This window comes from Periophthalmus magnuspinnatus, chromosome 8 (genome assembly GCF_009829125.3).
Source record: "Periophthalmus magnuspinnatus isolate fPerMag1 chromosome 8, fPerMag1.2.pri, whole genome shotgun sequence".
NCBI lineage: Eukaryota > Metazoa > Chordata > Actinopteri > Gobiiformes > Gobiidae > Periophthalmus > Periophthalmus magnuspinnatus.
Genome location: NC_047133.1, coordinates 24535478 through 24561191, shown reverse-complemented (window position 1 = coordinate 24561191; position 25714 = coordinate 24535478). Strand labels below are relative to the sequence as shown.

The 25714-nt window shown below is 39.7% G+C and overlaps 2 protein-coding genes and 1 pseudogene across 2 annotated transcripts; 1 reads left to right on the top strand and 2 right to left on the bottom strand.

Moving 5' to 3' along the window:
• Positions 1-111: 111 nt before the first annotated feature.
• On the top strand, positions 112-7780 carry ndel1b (nudE neurodevelopment protein 1-like 1b). Its single transcript, XM_033970427.2, has 9 exons — positions 112-298; positions 2515-2611; positions 4092-4245; positions 4857-5005; positions 5079-5215; positions 5578-5745; positions 5830-5915; positions 5998-6137; positions 6215-7780. The coding sequence occupies exons 2-9, from the start codon at positions 2526-2528 to the stop codon at positions 6303-6305; spliced, it is 1011 nt and encodes a 336-aa protein (XP_033826318.1). The 5' UTR covers positions 112-298; positions 2515-2525; the 3' UTR covers positions 6306-7780.
• Positions 7781-8131: 351 nt separating this feature from the next.
• LOC117374342 (medium-chain acyl-CoA ligase ACSF2, mitochondrial-like) lies at positions 8132-16438 on the bottom strand. The gene is made up of 16 exons (XM_033970424.2): positions 16296-16438; positions 16027-16222; positions 11866-11994; positions 11711-11764; positions 11519-11637; positions 10743-10905; positions 10471-10566; positions 10233-10384; positions 10053-10144; positions 9429-9505; positions 9227-9334; positions 9006-9157; positions 8752-8893; positions 8546-8656; positions 8405-8473; positions 8132-8322 (listed from the first exon to the last, which is right to left on the bottom strand). Exons 1-16 carry the CDS (start codon positions 16364-16366, stop codon positions 8269-8271), a joined length of 1785 nt encoding a protein of 594 aa, XP_033826315.1. The 5' UTR covers positions 16367-16438; the 3' UTR covers positions 8132-8268.
• Positions 16439-19060: 2622 nt separating this feature from the next.
• LOC117375375 (medium-chain acyl-CoA ligase ACSF2, mitochondrial-like) lies at positions 19061-24653 on the bottom strand (annotated as a pseudogene).
• Positions 24654-25714: the final 1061 nt, after the last annotated feature.

Genomic DNA, 25714 nt, shown 5'->3' with positions numbered 1-25714 from the left:
CTGCTGTGTTGTTTTGTGTTTGTTTATTCTGTACAGACATCCACAGTACCAGCCCATGGCCCTGCCCACTTTTACGTAATCCTCATTTACGTCAGCGCGCACGCACATGTCGGGGTCTTACGTCGCTTCCGGGAGACGCGTTGGCATTTCCTAAACACAGCAGTGCGCTCGCTCAGAGGATTTCTCTCTACTGTATCGTCTCAGGCCGGGTTTGATCCGTGTGTGTGGACTGTCAGTATCGGGTGAACGGCGACCTACTTCACCACGAATCCGCTGGTTTTCAACTGGACATGAACAGGTAGAGTTTTATGATTTAAAGTCTATTTTTGTGTTAAATTCGCTGCTGTTCTTCGTGTAGCGGTTGTGCGGTTACAGCTGGCTGCTTTATAGGCGTTCATATGCCCAGATGGTTATTTCACTTCAGATTCTTCAATATTCACGTCGTTTTTTTTTAGTTTTCATAGTAGATGTTTGTTGTTAACCCCAGTATTCCCCTGCTGTCACACAAACCCACGCAGATATGATAAGTCGCCTCACTGACAGGGTGTGAATTAACAGCTAGCTTAACCTTAGGACAGTTACATCTAAAACTGTGAATACCAGACATCTATTTAAAGAATTTTTATATTAACTGTGGCACTTGCTGTGTTCTGAAAATGTTAACAGCTGACCTTACAAAGTATACCCTCTTGATCAATTGCATTTCACATAATTGTAGGATTTAATAATGAATTATGTGTGTCTATGTAGTTTGTGGGATGAAACCTAATAAAAATAATAATGCTGAAACTGAATGAGCCCTTCCCTTTTTAAGTCTCCAGTTTTCTGCTAAAATGACTAAGAGTGACAACATTCTTACTCTGCACTGTCATTACAAACAAAAGAGGATGTCTACACAGCATTTTATAAATTAGATTCCCCTTTCTTCAAATGTACCAGTACTGGATTGCTCAAAATATCACTCTTATCTCGTCTACTGGCCGCTGTCCTTTTGGAAACTGATGCAAGTGACAAACATGTAGAGGTTGTTGTGACACTGGTCCAAAGGATACTGTATTGGATGTCATTCATAACTGTCCCTTTGGGGTTTATTAAAGTTGAATTAATTTGCAGTATTGCAGGAATATTCATGTGGCTTCAAGCACGATGTTCCTAGCAATCCCAACCTTTGTGTAGAAATCAATTACTCAGTAGGCTTTGTTATTTGCCTTTTTATGGAAATGTTTTAACAGGATCACCACAGAAACTATACCCTCACCATTTCATCAAAAGTCAATCAATAGAAAGCCCCAGTCTCCAGTGGTTGGCATCAGTCAACAATAGTCAGCTGTGTCTGCTAAATTTGCTTTAAATGACCATACCTGGAATAAACGTTGAGGTTCTGGCTGGATTTAGACTTGTTAAGTAATTTCTTCCAGCGTTTTTCCTTCTGGGTAGTGGTTTCCTCAGTGAGTGTCTGTGGACACGTGAGGGGCCCGCCATGGAGAAACTGTATATGACAACATGTGTGAGGAATGCAAGGGGTAGACCAGCGGCGGGAATTAGACTCAACATACTCCTCCACCAGTCGAGAAATTATAGAGGGCTTCAGTTGCTGCTTAGTCTGGCGCTCTTCTCTGTTGTTGTTGTAGTAGTAGTAGTAGTAGTAGTAGTAGTAGTAGTAGTAGTAGTAGTATTTTTGTATTTATTTTTTTTTTGTAATTATGATAATGATACTCAAATGATATTTTACCAGCACATCATAAATATGTTTAAACATGCCTGAAGTAATCTTAGTTGTGGTTCAAGTATAACACAAAAAGTAAATAAAGACTGTGGGTTTTAAATAAGCAAAATTAAATGCAAAACTGTAGAAATATAGCTTTGTTTGAAATGCACTTTTCTTTCATATTTAAATTATTAACGGTGCAACCTTGTGCATAGATTACTTTTATGTTTGCGTGCACATCACATTGGAATTGGTGCTACCTCAGACTTGACCAGGACTAGAACAGGATCAAACCGAGTCTTCATCAGGACTAAACTGGGCTCAAACCAGGACCAAACCAGGACAAGTGTGAATGCATCCGAATTCCTACATTTTTGACCTATGGTTGTTTTTCTAGTATGTAGGAAACAGTCATCACAGTATCTTGACGATGAACATTGACAGAATGGTGGATGTCCTGGCAGCAGAAGTTAAATTTCCTTCCACTTTGGCTGTTTCCTGATGTGTTAAAGTATTTTCTCAAACCTCCCCCGTTTGCTCACACAAATCAGAGAGAGGGGCTTTGTAGGAGGCAAAAAGAGGAACAGCTGGCCAGTAAAATTGTCCTTCCTCACTCACCACTTCAAATATCAGTCATTTTTACTTCAAAGATATGTTTTTGTGATATTGTTTCAATATATAGCAGCAGTGACCTGGTTTGTTGTTGCGATTTTAGATAACAAAAAGATGATCAAACGTGCCCAAAATATTTTTACTGCATCAGTCTAGAAGTGTTGATTATGATTTGCTTCTTGTTAAATTTTTAGGTTGCCCTGACATGGACACAGAGATGATTCCTAAATTTTCGACAAAGGACGAAGAAGTAGATTACTGGAAAACTCAAGCTCTCAAATACAAAAAATGGTAAGGCCTGTATTAATATTACTTATTTCAAAAAGAAAACTAAATGCATTTTGTAGTTAACACTTTCAGTCAAAATATCTAGCTTCTATCCTATACTGAAGAAATGAATGGATGCTGTAATGGTAAATGTTTACATAAACTTTTTAATACGCTTTTAATGGTTCAATGTATATTCACTTAAGTGTTTTAAAAGGTTTCCCACAGTTTATTATAGCTTATGTAGGAGGAAATTACCACATCTTTTATCCTGAGGCAAAGAGACCACCAGCTGATGTTCAAGTAGTTTTTTATGTATGCTCTAAGCAATATAAATATTTAGATATACCTTGTGATTACTGAGAAGCCAGAAGAGGAAAAAAAAATATTATGCAGACTTTTTCGTAGGATTCTCATGACTCTTCCTTTTATAACTCTAAAATGTACGTGAGTTCATGTCCCCTACAAACTCTTAGCCTTTAGCTTTACCACTGCCGGTTGTGGTATGTGTGGAACGACCCCAGCACAACAACTGATTCATGAATTCCTCTGAAGAGACACATTGTGAGCCCAAGTCAGCTGATCTCATGAACTGTTAACAAGCAAATCTGTGTAGTGTTGGAAAACCTTTTTAACTTTATGTAAACTGAAAATGTTAAGGGGGACACTGGGCACTTAATAGGACTTGACAGTTACTTTGATTTGAATAGCGATTAGTTTTAAATTATATTGTTAATTTCAAGAAGAATATCTGTCTTTGGGGTAAGAAAATTCCCCTTAAATCATAAAACAAGAAATTCCAAGCCATGTATGAAGTGTCAAAACAAGTTAAAAGTTCTGAATTCAAGACTTTTTGAAAATATACAGTGAATCCTGCCCAAGACCTTTTAACTTTCCCTTCACATAAAAAATAAAAATAAAATAAATAAATGACAGGGCTGTTTTCTACTCCTGCGGACTTACTACTGCCACAGAACAGCTGCCCCACCACAGACTCTGTATATTTAGCACGCTCAAGTCAACAAAAACTGAGCCCCATTTTTGTTTCTCTTTGGTATTTGTTCAATACAGATAGAAAACTTACTTACTGAAGTTATTATCAGGTGTAGAGTAGATAAACAGCATTTTCTGGTGATAACAATTGCTCCAATCGGCTACATCACTCAAATAAAAACCTTAATTAAATTTTGTTTCTAAAAGATGTGAGCTCGCATGCTCTTCCCAGTTCCCACATGCTAACTATTGAAAGTACATACATAATAATTTCAAATAATTGTGATTTCATTTATGACTCAGAGGTTGATTTTCTACAATCAAGTTGCTCTACCCAGGTTTATTATGTAGGATATTTTAGGCAACATGAGCTGAAGCTACTGGAACACGCCATAGTTATCTTGTATTATTCTGTAACACAATAGTACTGACAAAGGCCGGCAGTGGGGTGTTGAATAGTGGTCAAAATGCCCAAACATTGATACACTTTTTCACTCTTTGTTCTCTGCAGTTGCCAGGAAGCCCAAGAGGAGCTGTTGGAGTTTCAGGAGGGCAGTCGTGAGCTGGAGGCAGAACTAGAGGCACAGCTGGGTCAGGCTGAGCACAGACTACGAGACCTGCAATCTGAAAACGAGAGACTGAAGAATGAAGTGTCCAGCCTGAAGGTAACAACACTAAAGCCTCTCCGTGAAGGTTATTTTGGGAGATCATTGATTATTTGTTACACAAGCGGATACATGATCCTTGTTGGATGAGAGAGAAGGGTCGAGTGTCAGCCAGGTAATCCTCCAGCACCTTTTTATTTGTGCAAAAGAAGGGCAAAGGTTAAGTCATGGTAGTTGTCAGTTATCTAAATTGACTTTATTTTTACTACTGCACAGTATACATAAAATCTGCAAAATGTCAAATAAGACCATAAATAGAATTGACTTGTGAAATGAATCCAGAGAGGTCATGCATGTCTTTGCATCTCTAAGGCCCATAGTCTACGTTGGCAGTCCACTATCGTATCATTAATTAAAGTTACATTAACCAAAAAGTTTATAAATGAGTAATATTGTTATATTTCCCCAATGAGCCAAAAGAGTTTATGAGAACTAGGGACTACTTAGGCAGACTGAAATACCTACTTCCTCTTCACAGTTTAAATGAGTTCACAGGCCTCTGCTGTAAAAGTGGGTTGTGTTAAATGATCAAATGTGCTATGATTTATTATTGATTGATTATGTTATAAACTGTGCAAATACATCAACACCCATCATGTTTTCCATTGCAGGAGAAGTTGGAGCAGCAGTACGCCCAGAGTTATAAACAGATCTCAATGCTGGAGGATGATCTGGGGCAGACGCGCAGCATCAAAGAGCAGCTTCATAAATACGTCCGCGAGCTCGAACAGGCCAACGATGACCTGGAGCGGGCCAAGAGGTCCGCTACTTTTTGATCGATGTTTTACACAGCACTCCCGTGATTTCTATTAATGGTTTAATGTCCTACATAGGGCCACGATTGTCTCGCTTGAAGACTTTGAGAGTCGTCTAAATCAGGCCATTGAGAGGAATGCCTTTTTGGAGAGCGAGCTGGACGAGAAGGAGTCTCTGCTTGTGTCTGTTCAGCGACTGAAGGATGAAGCTCGAGGTAAGAGGAGACAAACATCTAAACATTGGTCATGATTTCTAAGACTCAGCTAGGTAAAAATATCTAAAATGAAATGGTCTAAAATGCTAAATAGTGATTGCAATTACAGAAGTGATTTTTGTGCTAATAATAGGTTTAATTTTAATCACATCCATTAACAACTGAGAACAGAATAAAATATGAACCACTGGCATTTCAAAATGTGTTTGCACAGGTCTTAATAGTGATAGCACTTGAGTTTTGTTGTTGTTTTTTTTTAATATTGTGATTTGCTAATTGCAATCAAAATCACAGTTGCAGTTTGAAAGGTTGCAAAGTATCTTGCTGCTCTAATCTGAACTGTCTTTGTCTTTTTCCTACAGATTTGCGACAGGAGCTTGCTGTTCGTGAGAGGGCATCAGATAGAATGTCTGCGCCAAGCTCACCCACTCTGGATATTGACAAGATCGACTCTGCAGTTCAGGCCTCTTTATCATTACCAGCAACACCTGTAGCAAAGAGCATAGAGCAGGCCTTCACTGCTCCGAAAGGTCAGTGCAGTGTGGCTGCTTTTTTCAATACGTGACAAGAAAGTAAAATAGATGTTAACTTGTTTTTGTTGTTTTTTGCTACAGCTTTGTCCAACGGTACCTCAACCCTTACTCCTTCTGCTCGGATTTCAGCCCTTAATATAGTTGGTGATCTCCTCAGGAAGGTTGGGGTAAGAGCAGTTTTTACTTTTGTCATAATTTTCACCGTATGGAGCACATGATTTCTAAAGACCAAGTTTTCTTTTGTTTCAGGCTTTGGAGTCTAAACTCGCTGCTTGTCGAAACTTTGCCAAAGATCAAGCAGCAAGGAAAAACTATGAAAACGGCACACTTATCAACAGCAATGCGACCAAGTTTTCTCACTCTCTTCATACCACTTACTTCGACAAAACGTAACTTCCTCTTTTCAGATCTCTTCCTGTTTTGTTGTGGTAAGACATGAGCTTTTTAAATCTTCTGTCTCTTGCAGGACTGTTAATGGATTGGACCCAAGCCCATTGACCTCCTTGAAAACTTCTCGAGCTGTGTCTCCACCGGGAATGCTGCCTCTGAGTGTGTGAGGTGCCATCCTTCCACAACAATATCAAACTATGACACAGAGGGGACACTTTTAAGACCGTTCAAGTTTGGAGTGAAAGGAACGTGTGAATGGCTGTTTGAGAGGGTTTTTAGACTGGAGTGAATGAGCTATTACCGTAGTAATGGAGCTCAACAGTGACCACTCACCGCAAGGTTACTGAAGACATTTTCCATTAATTTTGCCCATTGACATAAAAAAAAAAACAAAAAAAACATTAGTATGAAATATTGCTCAGGTCTAATCAGCTGTGTAGTAACTAATGATTACAAGATCTAAAATTGTATTCACAATCTAGTCTGAAGCTTTATAAACCTCAAAAGTTATTAAAACACTGAATTTTAGTTGTTGTTTTTTTTTTTTTTTTTTTAAATGGACATTAGTTACCACATAGCTGATTTGCCTCAGTTGTATCTTTTTAAACTCTTAATATTTACATTTTCCAACAAAAAATTGATGGAAAACTGAATTGTGGAACTTTGGCGGGCTTTGACTGTTGAGCTCTGTCCCTCTTGAACGCAGCTCTGAAATCTGACATTGACTAAGGTTGTGGTCATGTCTACGCACATTTCAACCACTTTCTGCATGTGCCTCAAGCTGTAAGGCTGTATTGATGTCACTGCAAAGGTAATGCTCTATATATTACATTCACAATAACAGTTCAGTTACTACTACTGCTTATGTTCTCTTTTGCACAGTTAACGATTCAACATATTTTAAAAGGGACTGTTTGTATGAATGGATTTTGCACATTTGACCGTGAAGCTTTAAAATGGCATTTGTTTTCATGCATGTGTTATTTATGAAAGGGGCATGGCTGGACCTATTGCATTGTATGACTGAAGTGAATGTTGATCGTTCAAAGCAATGTAGCCAGTATTATTTTTTATTTTATTTTATTATAGGCTGCTTGCTACATTTTTAATTTTTTTATTTTTTAATGCATTTTCCGTCAAACACATCTGTCACTCTGCACTTGATAGGAAGACAGCACAGTAACTGTATTTCTTTGACAATTTAATGTTTTATTTGAATTTCTATGCACAGTTATTTAAATTGTAACAGGCTCTTGGTATATATCTCAAGATTACTGTTTTAGAAAGCTAGTGTCTTTGATTTTAGCAGTTTTGACTTGCATACCTCTTAAATCTGTATGTGCAAAATGAATATGTTCAAATGTATTTAGCATCAAATAATTTCGACTCATTTGAATTGTCTATTGTTGCATCTTCTATCTTTTGGAAAATGACTTGGAGCATTGCGTAAGCCTGCTTCATATGTTCTGCCGTCACTGTAAATAGCCTGTAAGACTGGTTAGTTTACATTTGTAAATACTGACTTTAAAGCTAAAGTCTTATTTATTATATTACAAATTGCATATGGCATGAGTTTGGATACTGAGATTCATACTGTGGAAAGTGTATTCAGTTAACAGTTTGTCCAAGTTGTTTAAGTAAAGACTAAGATTAAAAAAAAAAAAAAAAAAGTGAGTTGTGTGATTTGAAGTTGCAGTGCAAGACAAACATTTAAGGTTTACACAGCTATATTTTTTTAACACATGCACAATACGGTTTTATGAGTACTCAATAAAATGTACATGTTCTTCTGATAGTTATGAGATAGAGATGATTCACTTCTGTCAGTGGTCTTAATGTGTGGGCTTTAAGTCTAATTGACATAAATGCACTGGACAGGAACTTTAATTGAAGGTTTGGTGGTTTGAATCCAACTATGGATCGTACTATTGTGTCCTTAGGCAAGAGACTTGCCAAGAGACCCACCTTGCCTGTATGAATGTGCTGACAAATCTGAGTGCCTTGATGGTGGAAAACGTTAATTTATTTTATGACAAAACATAATATTAAAACGCGCTTTACAAGTAGTTACACTGTGTGGAGTGAAATATATGTCCTCTGGTCCACTGTCACATTACACTGAATGTTATGTCATTGAAGGCCCAGTTGTTTCTCCATATTTTCTTTTAACGTCATCTTCTTAATCTAAACATACAGTAACATAGTATCAACATTGTCGCAACATGTGATTTTACCATAACTTAGTGTGCAAACAAAGTCATCTTACCTTTCCAGAAGCTGTCAATGGAAAACTGTCCACAAACATCACATAATGTGGGATTTTAAAGTAGGAGATCTATAAAACATCATGGTGTTGATGACATAGATGACATTAAGTTGTAGACATTCGGTTTATACGTTTCCTGACCTGTCCTTTACAGAATGATTGTATCTCTTGTGGAGTGCAGCTCTGTCCATCTTTCAGGGTGATGCAGGCACACACCTGCTCACCCAGCCGCTCGTCTCTCACCCCCACCACCTACAGCAAAATCTATTAAAACTGGTTTGTATGGATTGGAAATATGTTTGATAACAAGAGCTTGTTTGCTGCCATCTAGTGGTGAGATTACTTACCTGGACTTCTTTGACCTTTGGATGTGTGAATAAAAACTGCTCTATTTCAGCGGGGTAAATGTTTTCACCTCCTCTGATGATCAGGTCTTTTATCCGTCCTTCTATGGTACAGTATCCCCTGCTGTTCAAACTGGCTATGTCCCTTATGATGGCAACACGCATATATTAAAAGGACAAAATTGTTTCTAAGAAAGACTATTACAAGATATAACATTGTGAGTGTATTAGTGATATATTGGTTACTTTGTGCTTACCCCGTCCTGTACCAGCATTCCTTACCAATGGCCTCTTTAGTTTTGGCCTCATCTTCCCAGTATTCAAGCATCACACATCTGCCTCTGATCAGGAGCTCTCCTGAAGCTCCCAGGGGAACTGTGACCCCAGTGACAGGGTCCACCACTTTAGCCTAACACCACAGAACAACAAAAGTTACTGTTAAAGCTCAGATAAAACAACATTTGATTCATATTTATACCTCTGTGTGGGGCATTATGCAGCCAACAGTGTTGAACTTGAGCTCATCACTGTCCAGAGGGAATCCCAGGAAAGTTGCAGGACTATTCTCAGTTGTTCCATAAATAACCTAAATTTACAAAGGGTAAATTACAATACTGATCCTGACAGTACAGCAGTCACAGTGAAAAGTAGCAAATACAGACTTTATATAAATATCTTACAGCAATTTCTTTCATGTTCATGTCCGTTCTGAGTCTCCTCATTATCTCAGGAGGACACGGGGCTCCTCCCATAAGTCCTGGCCAAAAAGAGACAATATTACATAAATAATAATAATAAAGCACTGGATTTATATAGTGCCTTCCAAGACACTCAAATTCTACAGTGTATTACTCATTGTCTCCACACTCGGTGATGGTAAACTACTATTGTAGCCACAACTGCCCTGGGGAAGACTGATGTAAGTGAGGCTGCCAATCTGCCCCATTGTCCACTCTGTCCAACCCTCATGTACACACCATATTCATACTAGGCAACCGTTTCCACTAAAGCCACAGCCCCACTGTGTGACCTTAATTCCCAGTGGTCTCCCATCCCAAGTAAAATAAATATAACACACATATTCATACACCAGTGTACACATGCACTGGGGGTGAGGGGGTTAAGTGTCTTGCACGAGGACACGACAGTATTCATTGGTGGAAGCTGGAATTGCACCACCAGCCTGTTGCACAGCTCAACCAATAATGTTCATGTTGAGAGAGGGAGATGACCCGCCAACCTTCAGATCAGTGGACAAACACACTATCAACGGAGCTACTGCTGCCCACAGAGTAACTTCTTACCCCCTTCTATTGTAGATAAGTCAAATGTGTGTAGATCTCTCCGGTTGAGCATGTCTGTGTGCATTGTGGGAGTCCCATAGACAATATTACACCTTGAATTAAAATGAAAGTGAATAAGTAGTGAATAAATAACCACATATGCTACATTTGAGAGATGTTCTTATGGTTATTATAGTTCACCTTTCATTCTGAATGGCCTTGAGGTTAGCCTGACTGTCGTAGCCTTTGGAGGGAAAGACCAAAGTAATGCCATTTACTGCCATGCACATTCCTCCAATTACAGAGCCAAAGCAATGGTACAGGGGGACAGCCATACACACACGTACTTCAGGCTGCATAGGAGGGTTGAAAACATGGACTATTATATATTTGTTGGTAGTTGACCTTTTGTATTAAATATAATGAGAAAAAGGCTTACCTTCCAGTCATAGCCCATTCGAAGGCCCACAAAATAAGCATTATTTACAATGTTATGATGCGATAGACAGGCTCCTTTTGGATTTCCAGTTGTTCCCTAAGACAAACATAAATGATTTTTTTTCCTCCTTTGAATATGAATTAAAATTAATCAAATAAAATACATATTGTGCATCACAAAATATATTCAATAAGACCATTAAAATAGAACTGAAGCCTAAACCAGTACAAACTTGTCAGACTGCAACACAGTTAAAAACAAAAACTGAATACCGAAGTAAACTGGATGTTAATGGGATCGTCAGACGTGAGTTTGCTCTGTAGACCCATCAGCTCTCTGTGGTGCCGACTCTCGCCTGCTTCCATCACGTTCTGGAAGTGTAACATTCCCGGCTGCACACTGTCCATCAGGATCACCATACGCAGGTCTGGAAGTCTACAGGATGAGATTAGAGGACAAGAATAGAGAACAGTAAAAGTTTGTTTCTTTCTTCCAGTAAATGACTTTGAATGACTTGTTTATATCATCTAGATTAGATTATTGCAACTCGCTGTACTATAGACTGGACCAGTCCTCTCTCAACCGCCTACAGCTGGTTCAAAATACTGCCACTCACTTGCTGACAGGGACAGAAAGTGTGAGCACATTACCCCTGTGCTGGCATCCCTCCATTGGCTCTTCATCACATTATCTATTGATTTTAAGGTTCTGATGTTTGTTTTTAAATGTTTTTTATCACCTTATGTCCCAGTTAGATCAGTGAGGTCACAAAACCAGATCAGTGAGGTCACAAAACCAGATCAGTGAGGTTTGGCCCGATCTTGACTGAGAACTTGAGGTGATAGGGTCTTTGCTGTGGCAGTTTAACGCTGCACACCTCTACAGAGATTTTTTTGCTTGGGGTTTTAATACTGTTTAAGCTGTACATCTGTAATTTTTTATATTAGTAAGTATAAGTTGTTGTTTTTTTTACCATTTATTGTACACGTGATGAACTGTGGGCAGCTGTTGTTGTGAATGTGCTATAGAAATAAAATTGAAATTTTACTTGGAGCTTTGGATGTGGCCTTTTGGTGACGTGTCAATCTCTGGACAGAGGCTTCTGAGGATTTCACTGAATTTTTGGGTTTTGAAACTGGAGGGGCAAATGACTGCTTTACACTGAACCTAAAAATAAAAAAGTTTGCATGTTTAGTACTAACTTAGTACAGGCGATTGTGTTTTACCCAACAATTCATACCTTTTTAAGAGTAAATTCCACTTCCTTCGTCTGATAGGCTGGGTTTAGTGAAACCTGCACCAGCAAATGAAATCAATTATCAGGTACACGTAATCCCTTCAGACATTCAGGCAGTATTTTATGGGTATTTTAAACTAAGTGAGCTCCAGACTGACCAGTATCATGCCGGCTTTGGCTGTTCCAAACTGAGATAAGATCCATTCATATGAGTTGGGGCCCCACACTCCCACACGGTCTCCTGGTTTTAGACCCAGGGCCAGCAGTCCTGCAGCCAGCCTGTCCACCTGCATCAGAAAAGAAAATAGCATTTATACTGGATCTACAATGGTGCAGTGGATTAATGAATATTCACCAAGGTCAGCGGCTCATATTATGCACATGGTCTGTTGTTATATCATTGTGTTGCGTCACTTTGATTGTGTACAGTTTTAGTCAGTCAGTCCATATTTGATGAATATTATTATATATAAGTGTAGTATTCAGGAAGGACTGCAGCTCAGTACAGGGAGTAGGCCTGGCCCATTCGGTGACTGCGCTTATTTTTGATGGATCTGTTGCTATTCCGGTGGCTGATATGACATGGCCCAGATACTGCACTTCAGGTTGAAAAAAGTGGCATTTTTGCAATTTCAGCTTTAGTTTGTGTTGCTGAAGACGAGTCAGCAAGGTGTGGAAGGTGTTGTTCAAATGTTGAAGAAAAAAATATTATATCATCTAAATACAGTGACAAGGACTGAAAGGTTTGGTCTCCAAATATACGCTCCATTAACCTTTGAAAGTGCTTGGCGCATTGCACAATCCAAATGGCATGTGGTTAAATTAAAAAAGACCAAAGGGCGTGCAAAGGGCAGTTTTTGCTTTATCTTTCTCTGCCACAGGTACCTGGTTGTAACCACTTGCAAGGTCTAGAGTTGAGAACCACCGTGCACCCATAAGGGTGTCCAAAGTCTCTTCAATCCTGGGCAGTGGGTAAGCATCCTTTCTCGTCTTCACGTTAAGCAACCTGTAGTCCACACATAGTCTCATTTCACCATTTTTCTTGAACACAATAACAATGGGTGATGAAAATGGACTTGAGCTTGGTCGCACCACCCCCTTATCCAACAGCTCTTGTATATGGGTCTTCACTTGCTCATACTGTGATGGTGGGAGCCGGCGATATCGTTGTCGTACAGGTGCCTCATCAAGTAGATGAATTTCATGTTCTACCAATGATGTACATCCAATATCGCAGTCCCCTTGACTGAACACTGCACTATGAGTCTTTAAAAGTTCGGCTGCTTGCTTGCTTTGTTTAGGCGACAGACTTGACCAGGAAATATTAGACAGGTCGAGCGATGGAGCACAATCTACTGAGACATGGTAGATAATGGCAATTGTCTCTTGATCTTCACTCTCCTCCAAAACAACAGTATTCCTGGGCTGCTTGATGTCCACCACATGCAACTCCCCGAGCTGTGTGAGTGGCTGAAGCCACACGTCCTCTGAGCCTACATTAACATCTGGAATCTCTATGCCCCCTTGATGGACAGCGAGGAGGGTAGTGGAAACAAGAAGACCTGCTGGCAATTGGCTCGTCCCAGACAGTGGTTCCAGCATTACAGCTCGGCCTTGGACCTTGGCCTTACCCAAATACCCCTGCATAGTCACCAATTCAGTGTGTTGGCATTTTACCAGTACTTCTCTCCATTCCCTTCCAGCGGCTTCAATAGCCGGGGACTGGAAAAGACTGGGACCAAACTCTTCAAACAGCAAGTTATAGCAGCATTGAATGATATTCATTCCCAAAAGGCCAGGTACTGGAGATTTTTGCTCTGCAGACTCGTTGAGAGGGTCTTTAACAACAAGGACACCCATTTTTGGGACGGTTCTTCCAAGCACATTAACTTCTAACTCCATGTACCCTTGATAGGGGATATCAAGCAACCATTAGCAGCCTTAAGCCGTAACCAATGACATTTTTTCAATAGTCCAACCCCTTGTGGTTTGAAAACCCTATCAAAGAAGCTCTCCCGTATCGTGGTGACCACAGATCCAGTATCTAAGAGGCAGGGGACTGTTATTCCCCCCATGCTTACTCCTACCACTGGACATCCTCCAATGAGTTGACTATAATCTTCCTTTGAGCCCACAAACCCCGTTTCTGACTTCTGGCTCTCCGCACCAGAGGGGCCTAGTTTTCCGACCGCTGAAGATCTGGGCCCTCCCCCACTACTTGACTGCGTGAAGCAACTTCGGAGCTAGACAGTGCACGACGATTGCCGGTGTTTAGATTTACTCTACAAAACCGCGCAATATGACCTGGTCTGTTGCAGCGATGACAGTTAATTTTATTATCGGCCTGGATGCCTGGCCGTTTCATGGAACTCTGAGGTACATCATTACTATTGGCTTGAGGAACCTGCACAGTTAAAAGTTGCATTATTGTATCTAATTGAAACTGTTGTTTGCGAAGATATTCTTTTATTTCTGCAATCTCATTAATAGGCTTTGTTGTCATCAAATTTGCCATAGCCTCAACCACTTCAGCCTGCTGAGAGTCACAAAAGAATGCACGAGGACAATTCTTACTGCTTGCTCTACTGGCTTCCGCCCACCTAATGGCAATTGCACGGAGATCAATAAAAGACACTGTTGGATTTCCAAGCACACGTTGCTTTAACTCTCTACGCAAATTATCATCTAAAATGTGTTCGATAAACTGGTCACGCAGGATTCTATCATGGTTAGGGATACCACCAGGAGTTTTGCGTAAAGCTACATCCATTAAAGGTTTAAAGTATCTTATCTGGTGTATCCCGGTTAGCATCTGGATAAAATTTCACCTCTGCTTTAGCACCCCCATCTAGATGGTCAGGGATGAATAGTACTTGTTCAGAGATAGGCATGTGTCTAACCTCCAGGCATCTACGTACCTCATCAACCCATTGTTCAACAGTTAACAAATCAACACTCATTTTACCAGTAAACTTTGGACACTTGCGCTCTTTAGGCACATACACATAACGTATATTTGCAGTTTCATTAAACAGGTTACCAGCAAAAGTCACGTTTGCGCTAGAGGGTCCAGGCCTTGGGTCGGACTCCCTACTTTGGGTTTGTTGAGCTTGTAGAGCTTGTACTTGCGCTTTTAACTGTTCATTAGCGGCTTTAAGTTGTTGTAGCTGCTCCATAAGGGCCTGCAGGTCCTCCATGTTCTACCGTGAACCAGAACCAGGACGTGACACGGTAGTACTGTAGTGCCTCTGCGCCGTCAACCTGTCACTGTATTTATCCCACTAACACTCAAGGGCCAAAAAGAACAGCCCTGATCCTGCCTGCAACGCCAATTCTGTAGTATTCAGGATTAGCAGGTACCAGAATAAACTGGAGAGAGGCTGGACATAAATTTAACAAATTTATTTAACAAGGTGGCACCCCTAAAACACTTAAGGCAAGCAATCGGCCATTCAGTAAAGGCAGGTAAAGTGTCCAGTGCTATTCCACATCAGAGTACACACTAATCAATATCATCCAATGTAAAACACAGCAAACCCAATTAAAACATTAGAATAGTTTGGCACTTCACTATACTACGCCATATTGCACATTGCCTGAATTTTATTAAACTATATAAAGTGCCGAGGTGCAAGAATGATAAATTATAGGCCCATATACACTTAGTAAAATAAAACAATAGTGGGATAAAACAGTGACAAGTCTAAGAACTGATCATATTCCTTTGCCAAACTTGAGTTCAAATATTTGTACTCGTCTTCCTTTAACTTATCACCCATGAATCAAACGCTTGGTGCTACTTCTTGGTGGATGGCTGGAGGTAGTCTGAGAGCATGCATAAGCTCTTTTTAACGTCTGTACGCTGCAGGAGACGCGTCGTGTTTTCGACCAAAGCGAGTAGTGAAAGGGGGCGCGTCATTACGCACAGCACTAAGAGCCCTCCCTACGAACGGTCACACCTACTCCTGCTACAATTCCACCCATTACATAAGATTAAGGTATATAATAGTTAACAGAACAATAGTTCTTTGTGTTTGTGGTTAATAATCAAAGACGTCAATTTTTCACACATATCCTTGCATATTTTCAGTCTGTCTCATTTTTGTTCTCATTTACCTATGACACTGAGGTGGTGTCAACAAAAATTGACATGTCAACACATGTAAAATACAGTTAAAAGGTATAATTTTTGAAGGTGTTGTCTCTCATCTGATCCAATTTCACAAAGAGGAGTGGGTGTCATGTTTGTAGCTGGACATCATAGATTGACAGATTGTAGACATCATGTAAAGTCCATGTATAAGTATTATAAAACTCACATCTTGGTGAAATTGTGCAAAGGTTTTCCTGACCCCATCCTCCACACAGACCACTGCCTCTCGCTCAGGCCAGCACTCTGTGGTTGAGTCCAGGGCCTGGCTCACAGTGAGAGGCAGCAGAGACACTGAAGAGGTGCCGTGGACATAACTGCTGCGGAGGGTGGGCTTTTGAGGAGGGCTGTCCACATGCAGGCTCCTGCCATTCACAAAACACTCTATAACTCCAACATGGCACAGCAGATTAAGAGAAACGAACAAACAATACAAACCTGCACAAGCTAAGACAGCTCGTTCTGGTAGATGTCCATTTGTAGTGGATTTTGAGTGTGCTCCGTAACATAGTGCTGCAGAGGTGGTGCGCGTGTGAACACAAACCCGACTGCCCTCAAATCAGCCATTGTGCAATGCCTTCTGTATCTGTCAGGATGAGGGCGGTAAAGTGTAATGTTTAACCACAGGTTGTTCTGCACGGATAAGACGTCCTCTTTTTCCTACACATATCCTTCTTTTGGGGTTCAAAAAAACGCCCGGGAATCATTTCTAAATATGTCCAAAATGTCCGGGATTTTAACTCGACAGCTTTGTGTGGACCAGTTTTCATAGTTTTGGCGACAAACTTGGCTCATCTGGTTAGATTCAACTCCTCTTAACAGTATAGGTCTAAACTCCGCCTTTTCACGTCCAGCGCGCAGCGGACAGGCGCACAGGCAGGCGCACAGGCAGGCGCACAGGCAGGCGCACAGGCAGGCGCACAGGCAGGCGCACAGGCAGCACCTACATTTACTACGCGTGTTGTGAACGTGTTTATACTACTGTGGAGGTGTTCAGTCTCTCAACGAATTACTTCATAATCCCACAGGCTATTTGTGTTCTTTCATACAACGTAAAAAATAAACTGAAAAAGTGCGTATGTAACCGGGGGAATAGTCTGCATCTTCTTTCTTTCTTTCTTTCTTTCTTTCTTTCTTTATTCTTTATTCTCTATTTCTTTATTTATTGCACACTACTCTCATTGCACAGTTCCCATTATTTCATTCAGTTTGGCCACCTATTCAAGACAATTACATTTTATACCCACCCTCTTCTTATTTGCCCAAACATGTCTCTGTAGAAAAGTTAAGCTCACATTGTGACAATAGATGATGCATATTTGGTCTGACCATAACCAGTTTTTCATTTGTGTTTTAAAAGAACTGTATATGGGACATTTTCCCCAGGGTTACCGGGAGACTATTCCACAGGTTCCCAGCTTCAACAGATAATAAATTCTGACCAACAGTCTGTGGGGGTCACAGGTCACCTCTGGTGGTGGCTCGTGTGGTCTTTGCTAAATTGCCTTTATATTTAATGTGCTCCTTTAAGGTTGACCATGTTGTTAAAGTCCAGTCTATCCTTTTCCAGAATGTAATAACAGTGGTGAGAAATGGGTTTTTTTATCAAATATTTTTAGGCCTCTTTTATAGAGGTTTTCAATTGTTTTAAGTGTTGTGGGGCAGGCAAGAGACCAAACAGTTAAACAATAGTCTATGTAGGAGATGATCATAGAGTAGAAATAAGTTTTAGCAGCACTCATGTTTAAGTCATTCTGGATGTGATGAAAATTCTGATTGTTGAATTGTATTAGCTGGGACACTTTTTATGTGACTTTTGAAGGACAATGTTGGGTCTAGGGTAACAAGGTATTTATATTCTGGGACCAGATCAAGTTCTACTCTGTTAAGTTCGACATTTGGTTGCTTTATTTCAAGCCAATTATGAGCAGACGATACGGCAGCTGTGAGGACATCAGCAGCTTGCTGAATGTTTTTGGCTTGACTATAGACGATTGCATCATCCCCATACATCTGTGAGAATACATTTGGACAAGCATTTGGTAAGTTATTGATAAAGAGGGAGAATAAAACTGGTCCTAGTATTGACCCTTGTCGGACACCAATATCACAATCAAAACATGAAAATTTTACACCATCAACTACTACATTTTGTTTCCTGTGGGACAGATATGATGTAAACCATCTATTATCGTAAATATGAGCTAAAAAGCATATGTTCATTCTGAATATAGGGATAATGTGTGAAGTCTTTGTTTGAAGCACAGGCTGAAGGTCCGTGTCTGTGAGAAATGCACATGAGCAAGGCTTTATCAGAGCAGGGGGCATGGACTATAGTGAAGCAAACTAAATCTATAAAAAAAGGCTTATATTATTGAGCTGTGGCTTTGTACACCTCTAAAATGCACTGGAATGCAGCAAACTGCTTGTTTGGGATCCAGAAGACACACTTATTCAATCTGCCAGGCAAACAAATTGGATAGAGTTTGTTAAAAAAATTTCTGGGGAGTCACCACATCCTCTGATATACACAGGCTATAAAATAATACCACACATTCACAATATTCAATTCATACAGCTAAAGAAATCCCCTGTTACAACATTGCCTTTTTTCGAACAGCTGTCGCCCTGTTTGATAAACCTTATCTGGTCACCCTTGTGGTCAAGAGGAAATTGTTTTTAAGGTAAACACAGTAAGCAGCATAATGAAGAGTGGAACTATACTATTCATTGCTCTTGTTTATTTAACACATGTGTTGCTTAACCAGTGGCCTTTGTCTCTGTCATTCTCAAATCAACCATCATGTCAGGTGGATAAGTTAATCTCTTACTGGCCATATCACAAAAGCATTTTTACTCTGTGTTCCTACTGAAGTAATGTGCCTGTTCCTCAGGCTACATTTTAGTCTCACTGGAAGTAAATGGTTTTAATAGTTTGACAATTGATTATGTCAACAATTTAAGTCCAAAATGTTGGTTAGGGAATGTGACAGAGCCTCAAAAATATACCCAGTTGTTTTTAAGGTGCACCCTGCACAGCTGGGATCCAAGACCCAGTGGAGAGAATGCCCATCCACTCAGCTCCTCACTGAAACCACTGCTCTCTGGGTGGGTACAGAGCCTCTGTGCCTTTGCTACATAGAGCAAATTTACTTTAAATATACATAAATGTCTTGTAAGAATGTTTGTTTCTGGTGTAAGCGTCAAAGAGGATCAAAAGTCTGAAACACAAAGTCAGAAGAGTTTAATGAGTTTCACACAGGTAAAATGAACAGTGAAGCAACAGACTCTATGGAAACGATGAGAGTCCTGAGATGTGCATGTTTACAGTTTTTATAGTGTCTCTCAGTGCATGTGTGTGTATGTAAAAGGAGGATCCTTTTCTGGTCAACATAGCATTCTCTTTGTGAGCTCCCAAGCAACTCCAGGGCCACAGAAACTCACAGCTCTGTCCTTGAATCGGAGCTTCAATGTCTCCTGTTGTGTGTCTGTATTTTACTGATATGTATGTGTTATTAACTTTAGCATTAGTACAACAAGATACAAGTTTAAAGTAGAAGCACTGCTAAATGTAGATACTTTATAGTCTGTAGTGAAAATCCCATCCACAATATTTTATACAACCTATGTTGTGACATAACAGTGAATCCCCAATTTCTTCTGAATAATTTCTTTTAATTCAGTCTTCTTAATCTGTAAGGGAGAAGTGTAAAACCAACCATTGATTAAAGCAATATGATTGTTTGAGTATTTGCATAATCCAACATTTTCAGATCCTGTCAATGGAAAACTACAGAGTGTGTACAGTATGCAGGATGTGTGTAAATGTATCTCTTTTTCTGCTCTCTAGTGGTGAGATTACTTACCTGCACTTCTTTGACTTTTGGATGTGTGAATAAAAACTGCTCTATTTCAGCGGGGTAAATGTTTTCACCCCCTCTGATGATCAGGTCTTTTATACGTCCGTTGATAACACAGTATCCCCTGCTGGTCAAACTGGCTATGTCTCTTGGGATGAGAAATAGGACAGAAAAGTGGAATTAATATATGAGTTCATTTTAGATGGTGAAGAAAGATAAAGTCCAAAAACCCAGACTGATATGGACAGAATGTATGGATTGTGTGAAGAAAGATGCATGGATCTGGTATGAGACTAATGTGTTTCCTGACCAGCCAAACCCTTCTGTATTCTGATCCTTTTTTTACTCACTCTCTGGCATGAAACCAGACTAAACTTTCCTGATCTAGGTCTATTAAGAATACCAAAATGATTTCTATTTGCTAAATGCCAGGGATTTTTTAGATAATTTTTCATTACTTTCATCAAAGTCAGATGTTTAAATACACTTCATTAGTATTTGGTACCACTGCCTTTAAACTGTCTTTTTTCCTTTTTTACATGTAAATGCCCATGTTTGTTTTTGACACAAACAGACCATATGTCTCTGATTGGTTAATCCACCTGTCAATCACACCCTCTGAAGCCAGGGATGCTCCAGGTCCACCCGTGTTTGTAAAGTTTTGGCAAAGCATGTTGTTCTGGTTGGCCAGGTAAATTATGCGTAGTAATATTTTAAAGTGCAGTACCTCCAAAATAACATAGATAACTTTGTGCTTACCCTGTCCTGTACCAGCGGTCGTTACCAATGGCCTCTTTAGTTTTGGCCTCATCTTCCCAGTATTCAAGCATCACACATCTGCCTCTGATCAGGAGCTCTCCTGAAGCTCCCAGGGGAACTGTGACCCCAGTGACAGGGTCCACCACTTTAGCCTAACACCACAGAACAACAAAAGTTACTGTTAAAGCTCAGATAAAACATTTGATTTGATTTTGATATTTATACCTCTGTGTGGGGCATTATGCAGCCAACAGTGTTGAACTTGAGCTCATCACTGTCCAGAGGGAATCCCAGGAAGGCGAGAGGACTGTTCTCAGTAGATCCTTAACCTGTCTGTGAACAGAGTGAATTTGCTGTAATGCAGTGTTACCAGACACATGACTCTTACCATGATTTCTTTCATGTTCATCTCTGTTTTTAGTCTCCTTAACACCAACAATGTCATTTCAGAAAAAAAGAAACTTAGATGGTTTAGTGTAAAAATATTATATTTATTATCCGTAATAAATAAAACATTAAAAATACATTTTCAAAGAAAACATATTGTCATTTTTAAAGCACTAGAAAAAACCCTGTACACAGATTTAGCCAAGATATACAGTCAGAATATCCCTGCCACATTGTTGACTGCAACATGCATAATGGAGAATACTACAAGCTCCTAGAGGCTCCTCACCTCCTTGTTGAAGACAAATCAAAAGTGTGGCGATCTGGGTGGTTCAGCATGTCTATGTACATTGTGGGAGTCCCATAGATGATGTTACACCTTATAAGAAATCTATTTCGTATATGACGTTTCAGCAGTGTCAATACTTTTTGCTTTATCTTTCATTCTGAATGGCCTTGAGGTTAGCCCGACTGTCGTAGCCCTTAGAACAGGGGCGTTAAACTTATTTTCACTGAGGGCCACATGAGCAAAATGGCTGCCATCAAGGGCCAGATGTGACTGTGAGGCAGTATAAATGTCACTAAATGTATGTGTTATGTAAAATAAATGTAACTACTTTTTAACTTGTTAATTAACTCTCTGTATTTATTACTTAGTCAAGTTGCAAATATCACCTGTCTGTAACTGTGTATCCCTGATAAACTGACATTTTTAAAAGTGTATCGGGGCACACCTGCTCAGATCTTCAGCTCAGCTTCAAAAACAGCCTTTTAACTATTGGACAATTTGTTGTTTTTCTTGAAGACTAATGTGTGCATACTTAGCTCCGTGTTTGGTGTCAAAATGCCGACATAGATAGTTCACTTTCACAACCGTCCATGCCTCAAAACACAAAAAAACATACAGGCTTTTCTCCCTGAACTAACACACACTTGTATTCACCTTTCCTGAAACTGCTGACAATTTTCCTGAACATCATATATTTCTCAGTTCCACTTGTTGAAAAAATCTCCTTAGTTTATGGCCGATGCACATATTAAAGCAGCACAGACTTATCTTAAAATGACCGTCATGCCTTTCAATTTACTTTCTCGTGGGCCACATAAAATTATGTGGCGGGCCACATTTGGCCCCCGGGCCTTGAGTTTGACACATGTGCCTTAGAAGGAAAGACCAGTGTGATGCCATGTACTGCCATGCACATCCCCCCGACCACACAGCCAAAGGTGTGGTACAGGGGGACAGGAACACACACACACACTTTGGGCTGGGGGATTGAATAGGAGAATCCCAGAATCAACACAATCCTTTTGCCTAAACCTTTTTGTTTCTCTTAAATTCATTTTTATCAAATCAGAGCTCATATGAATGCTTGTGAATATAAGTATTTCATACAGAATACTTACCCTCCATCTAAAGCCCATTCTGAGGCCTGCTAAATATACATTATTAACAATGTTATGGTGCGACAGGCAGACTCCTTTTGGATTACCAGTTGTTCCCTATAAAACAAAATAACAAATACGTATGCCTCTTGGCTTATACCATAAATGTCTCAATAACATATAATTACTTAAATGGAAGTTTCATTTTAACAGACGATCTCTCCCATGCACATATTTAATTCTTATATTATGGTTTTGAATTGCTGTATTTCTTTCTTTTTTTTTTAAGTCCTCCATTCATCAAGTTGCCATTTTATTTTAAGATATAGTGGTGGAGGTTACCGAAGTGAAATGGATGTTAATGGGATCGTCAGACGTGAATTTGCTCTGTAGACCCATCAGCTCTCTGTGGTGCCGACTCTCGCCTGCTTCCATCACATTCTGGAAGTGTAACATTCCCGGCTGCACACTGTCCATCAGGATCACCATACGCAGGTCTGGAAGTCTACAGGACAAGATTGAGTCAATAAATGTTTTTATTATAGTTTATAAGAGTTGTTTTACCTGGAGCTTTGGATGTGGCCTTTTGGTGATGTGCCAATCTGGACAGAGACATCTGAGGATTTCACTGAATTTTTGGGTTTTGAAACTAGAGGGGCAAATGACACTGAACCTACAAGAAAAAAACATAGTGTAACTAAATTTCAACTTCTACTTCCCATTCTGCTTTATAGGTTTCTTGCCTTCCTCAGAGTAAGTTCCAACTCCTTCGCCAAGTAGTTTTGGTTCAGTGACACCTTCAAAATAAATCCATGACATAAAACAAAAAAATAAAATACACATGATTTAACCCCAAATGAGCTCCAGACTGACCAGTATCATGCCGGCTTTGGCTGTTCCAAACTGAGATAAGATCCATTCATATGAGTTGGGGCCCCACACTCCCACACGGTCTCCTGGTTTTAGACCCAGGGCCAATAGTCCTGCAGTCAAACTGTCCACCTGCATCAGAAAACATTTAAGTAACATACAAGCTACAAATCTTGATACATTAAATGGTACATCCATTGAAAGAGTCAACACTTATAAATATCTTGGATTTTGGCTTGATGAAAATGTATTCTTTAAAAACATATCTTGGAATTATGTAACAGTTTAAAAATCAAAATGATCATTTTATTACAGAAACAAATATTGTATCCCAATAAATTACAAAAAAGAAATAGTGCAAGCAGCCTTCCTCTCCATACTGGGTTATGAGGATGTGGTACATGCAGACATGCAGATTCTGCTTTGAAACCTTCGGATCCTCTGTTTCACTCTGCCCTTAGTTCTACTACAGGGGATGGATTTGAAACCCATCACTGTGTTCTCTATGAAAAAAGTGGATTGTCTGTTAGAAGAAAACAGCATTGTATGAAATTGTTCTATAAGGGACTACTTCAAAAACTGCCAAAATACCTCACCTGTTTGTTAATCATTGATACTAGAACATTTAACACCAGATCACATGACTGCATAAGGCTAAGCACAAGCATCAAAACTGAGATGACAAAGAGGCTTTTAGCTGTTTTGCTTCACAAAAATAGAACACACTCACAATTGAATAATCTGGTAACAAACCTTTATACAGACAAGTCTGGTTTCATGTCAGAAGGTGAGGAAAAAAAGCTTTTTATATAGTGTATGTAAACTTCCAGTTTCAACTGTATGTGCACTTATTCTGTGTCAAATCACAGAATACACGGACACTTTTGGACAAGAGACAAATGCATGGTAAAGTGTTGCATCAAAGACTCACATCAACTCGATGAGACATTTGGGGAAATGTTATGGATTTTCACTTTTGAACAGTGAAGCCTATGTATAATTTTGGATTATATGAGACAGTGTGTTGCATTACTGGAGCATGAATGTATAAATTCAAGGTTGTCTCCCCAAAGATTAACAGGGAGTGCACATATCTTTCTCCATGTCTACTGGGTTTAGACCTAGAGCATTTATGAAGATATTTTCTTGTCTGACATCAATAAAAATATATTCATCTATACCACTTCTCTTTGTCAGCATAACAACTATACAAGAGATACACCATTAACATAACTTGACAAACATATTTTCTAATTGACTAAACCTGTAGTTTCTGTATTGAGGCATCAAATGTGAAATTAACAAACCTAAATGAACTGTCTCTGTATCTTGTAAGGTGTTTATAACTCACATCTTGGTGAAATTGTGCAAAGGTTTTCCTGACCCCATCCTCCACACAGACCACTGCCTCTCGCTCAGGCCAGCACTCTGTGGTTGAGTCCAGGGCCTGGCTCACAGTGAGAGGCAGCAAAGACACTGAAGAGGTGCCGTGGACATAACTGCTGCTGAGGCTTTTGAGGAGGGCTGTCCACATGCAGGCTCCTGCCATTCACAAAACACTCTATAACTTCAACATGGCACAGCAGATTAAGAGAAACAAACAAACAATACAAACCTGCACAAGCTGAGGTACTTTGTTCTGCAATATCTCCAATTGAAAATTCAGAGTAGCAGCATTGTGCAACAAAAAACTGTCTTTCCACTGTGCAGACTGCTGCTGCAGATTATGGGTGTGAATTTAAACACTACCTGATAAACAGGTAAGTATAGTCCACATTGTTTAAGAGGAATGTTCACCACATGTGACCTTTGTCTAAGTCAGACATGGGCAAAATACGGTCTGAGGGCCACACACGGCCCTTTAGGCTCATTAATCCGTCCCACCAACATGACCAAATTATATTGATAAGAGTAAAGTAAAGTAAGTTTTTCTGCTGTATTTATTTAACTGAAATGTAATAATAATAATAATTAAAAATGCAAGCAGTGATAAAGGCCCTCGCCACCCCTTGCGACCGTGGGGTACATGCCACCGCGGAGATCCTGCCTTTCATTCCCCATTACATCGCCCCTCCCCCCAAAATTGGCGACTGAGTAATACTACTCCATTCATTCCAATGAGACCATTTATCACATTGTCACGCCTGAACGGTTGGAAATAGAGGTATGTCTTCATTGGCTTTTTTGTTCATTATGATGAGAGGAATATGTGTACCAAATTTCAATAGTCTATGACACAGTAAATATTTTTCATCCTTGTAGACCAAAACCCATGTATTTCAATGAGAAATGTCAGATGTTGTCATGGCAGCACCTTTCAAAATAGAGGTATGGTGTCATTGACTTTTTTGTTCACTATCAGAGTAGGGATGTCCATGCCAAATTTCAAATGTTCGTGACAAAGTAATTTTTTTAGGTGCTCTTTAAAAATTTCAAGGGGGCGCTGTGGAGCAATGTAATATTTGATACGTGTAAATTGCATATCTATGCACTCAGATCAAGATTTTGAACAAAATGTTAATTAATGCCGGAAAATAGGAAACTGCATGTGTGAGCTACGGGCCATTTAAAACTTCAAAAAACATACTTTTTATA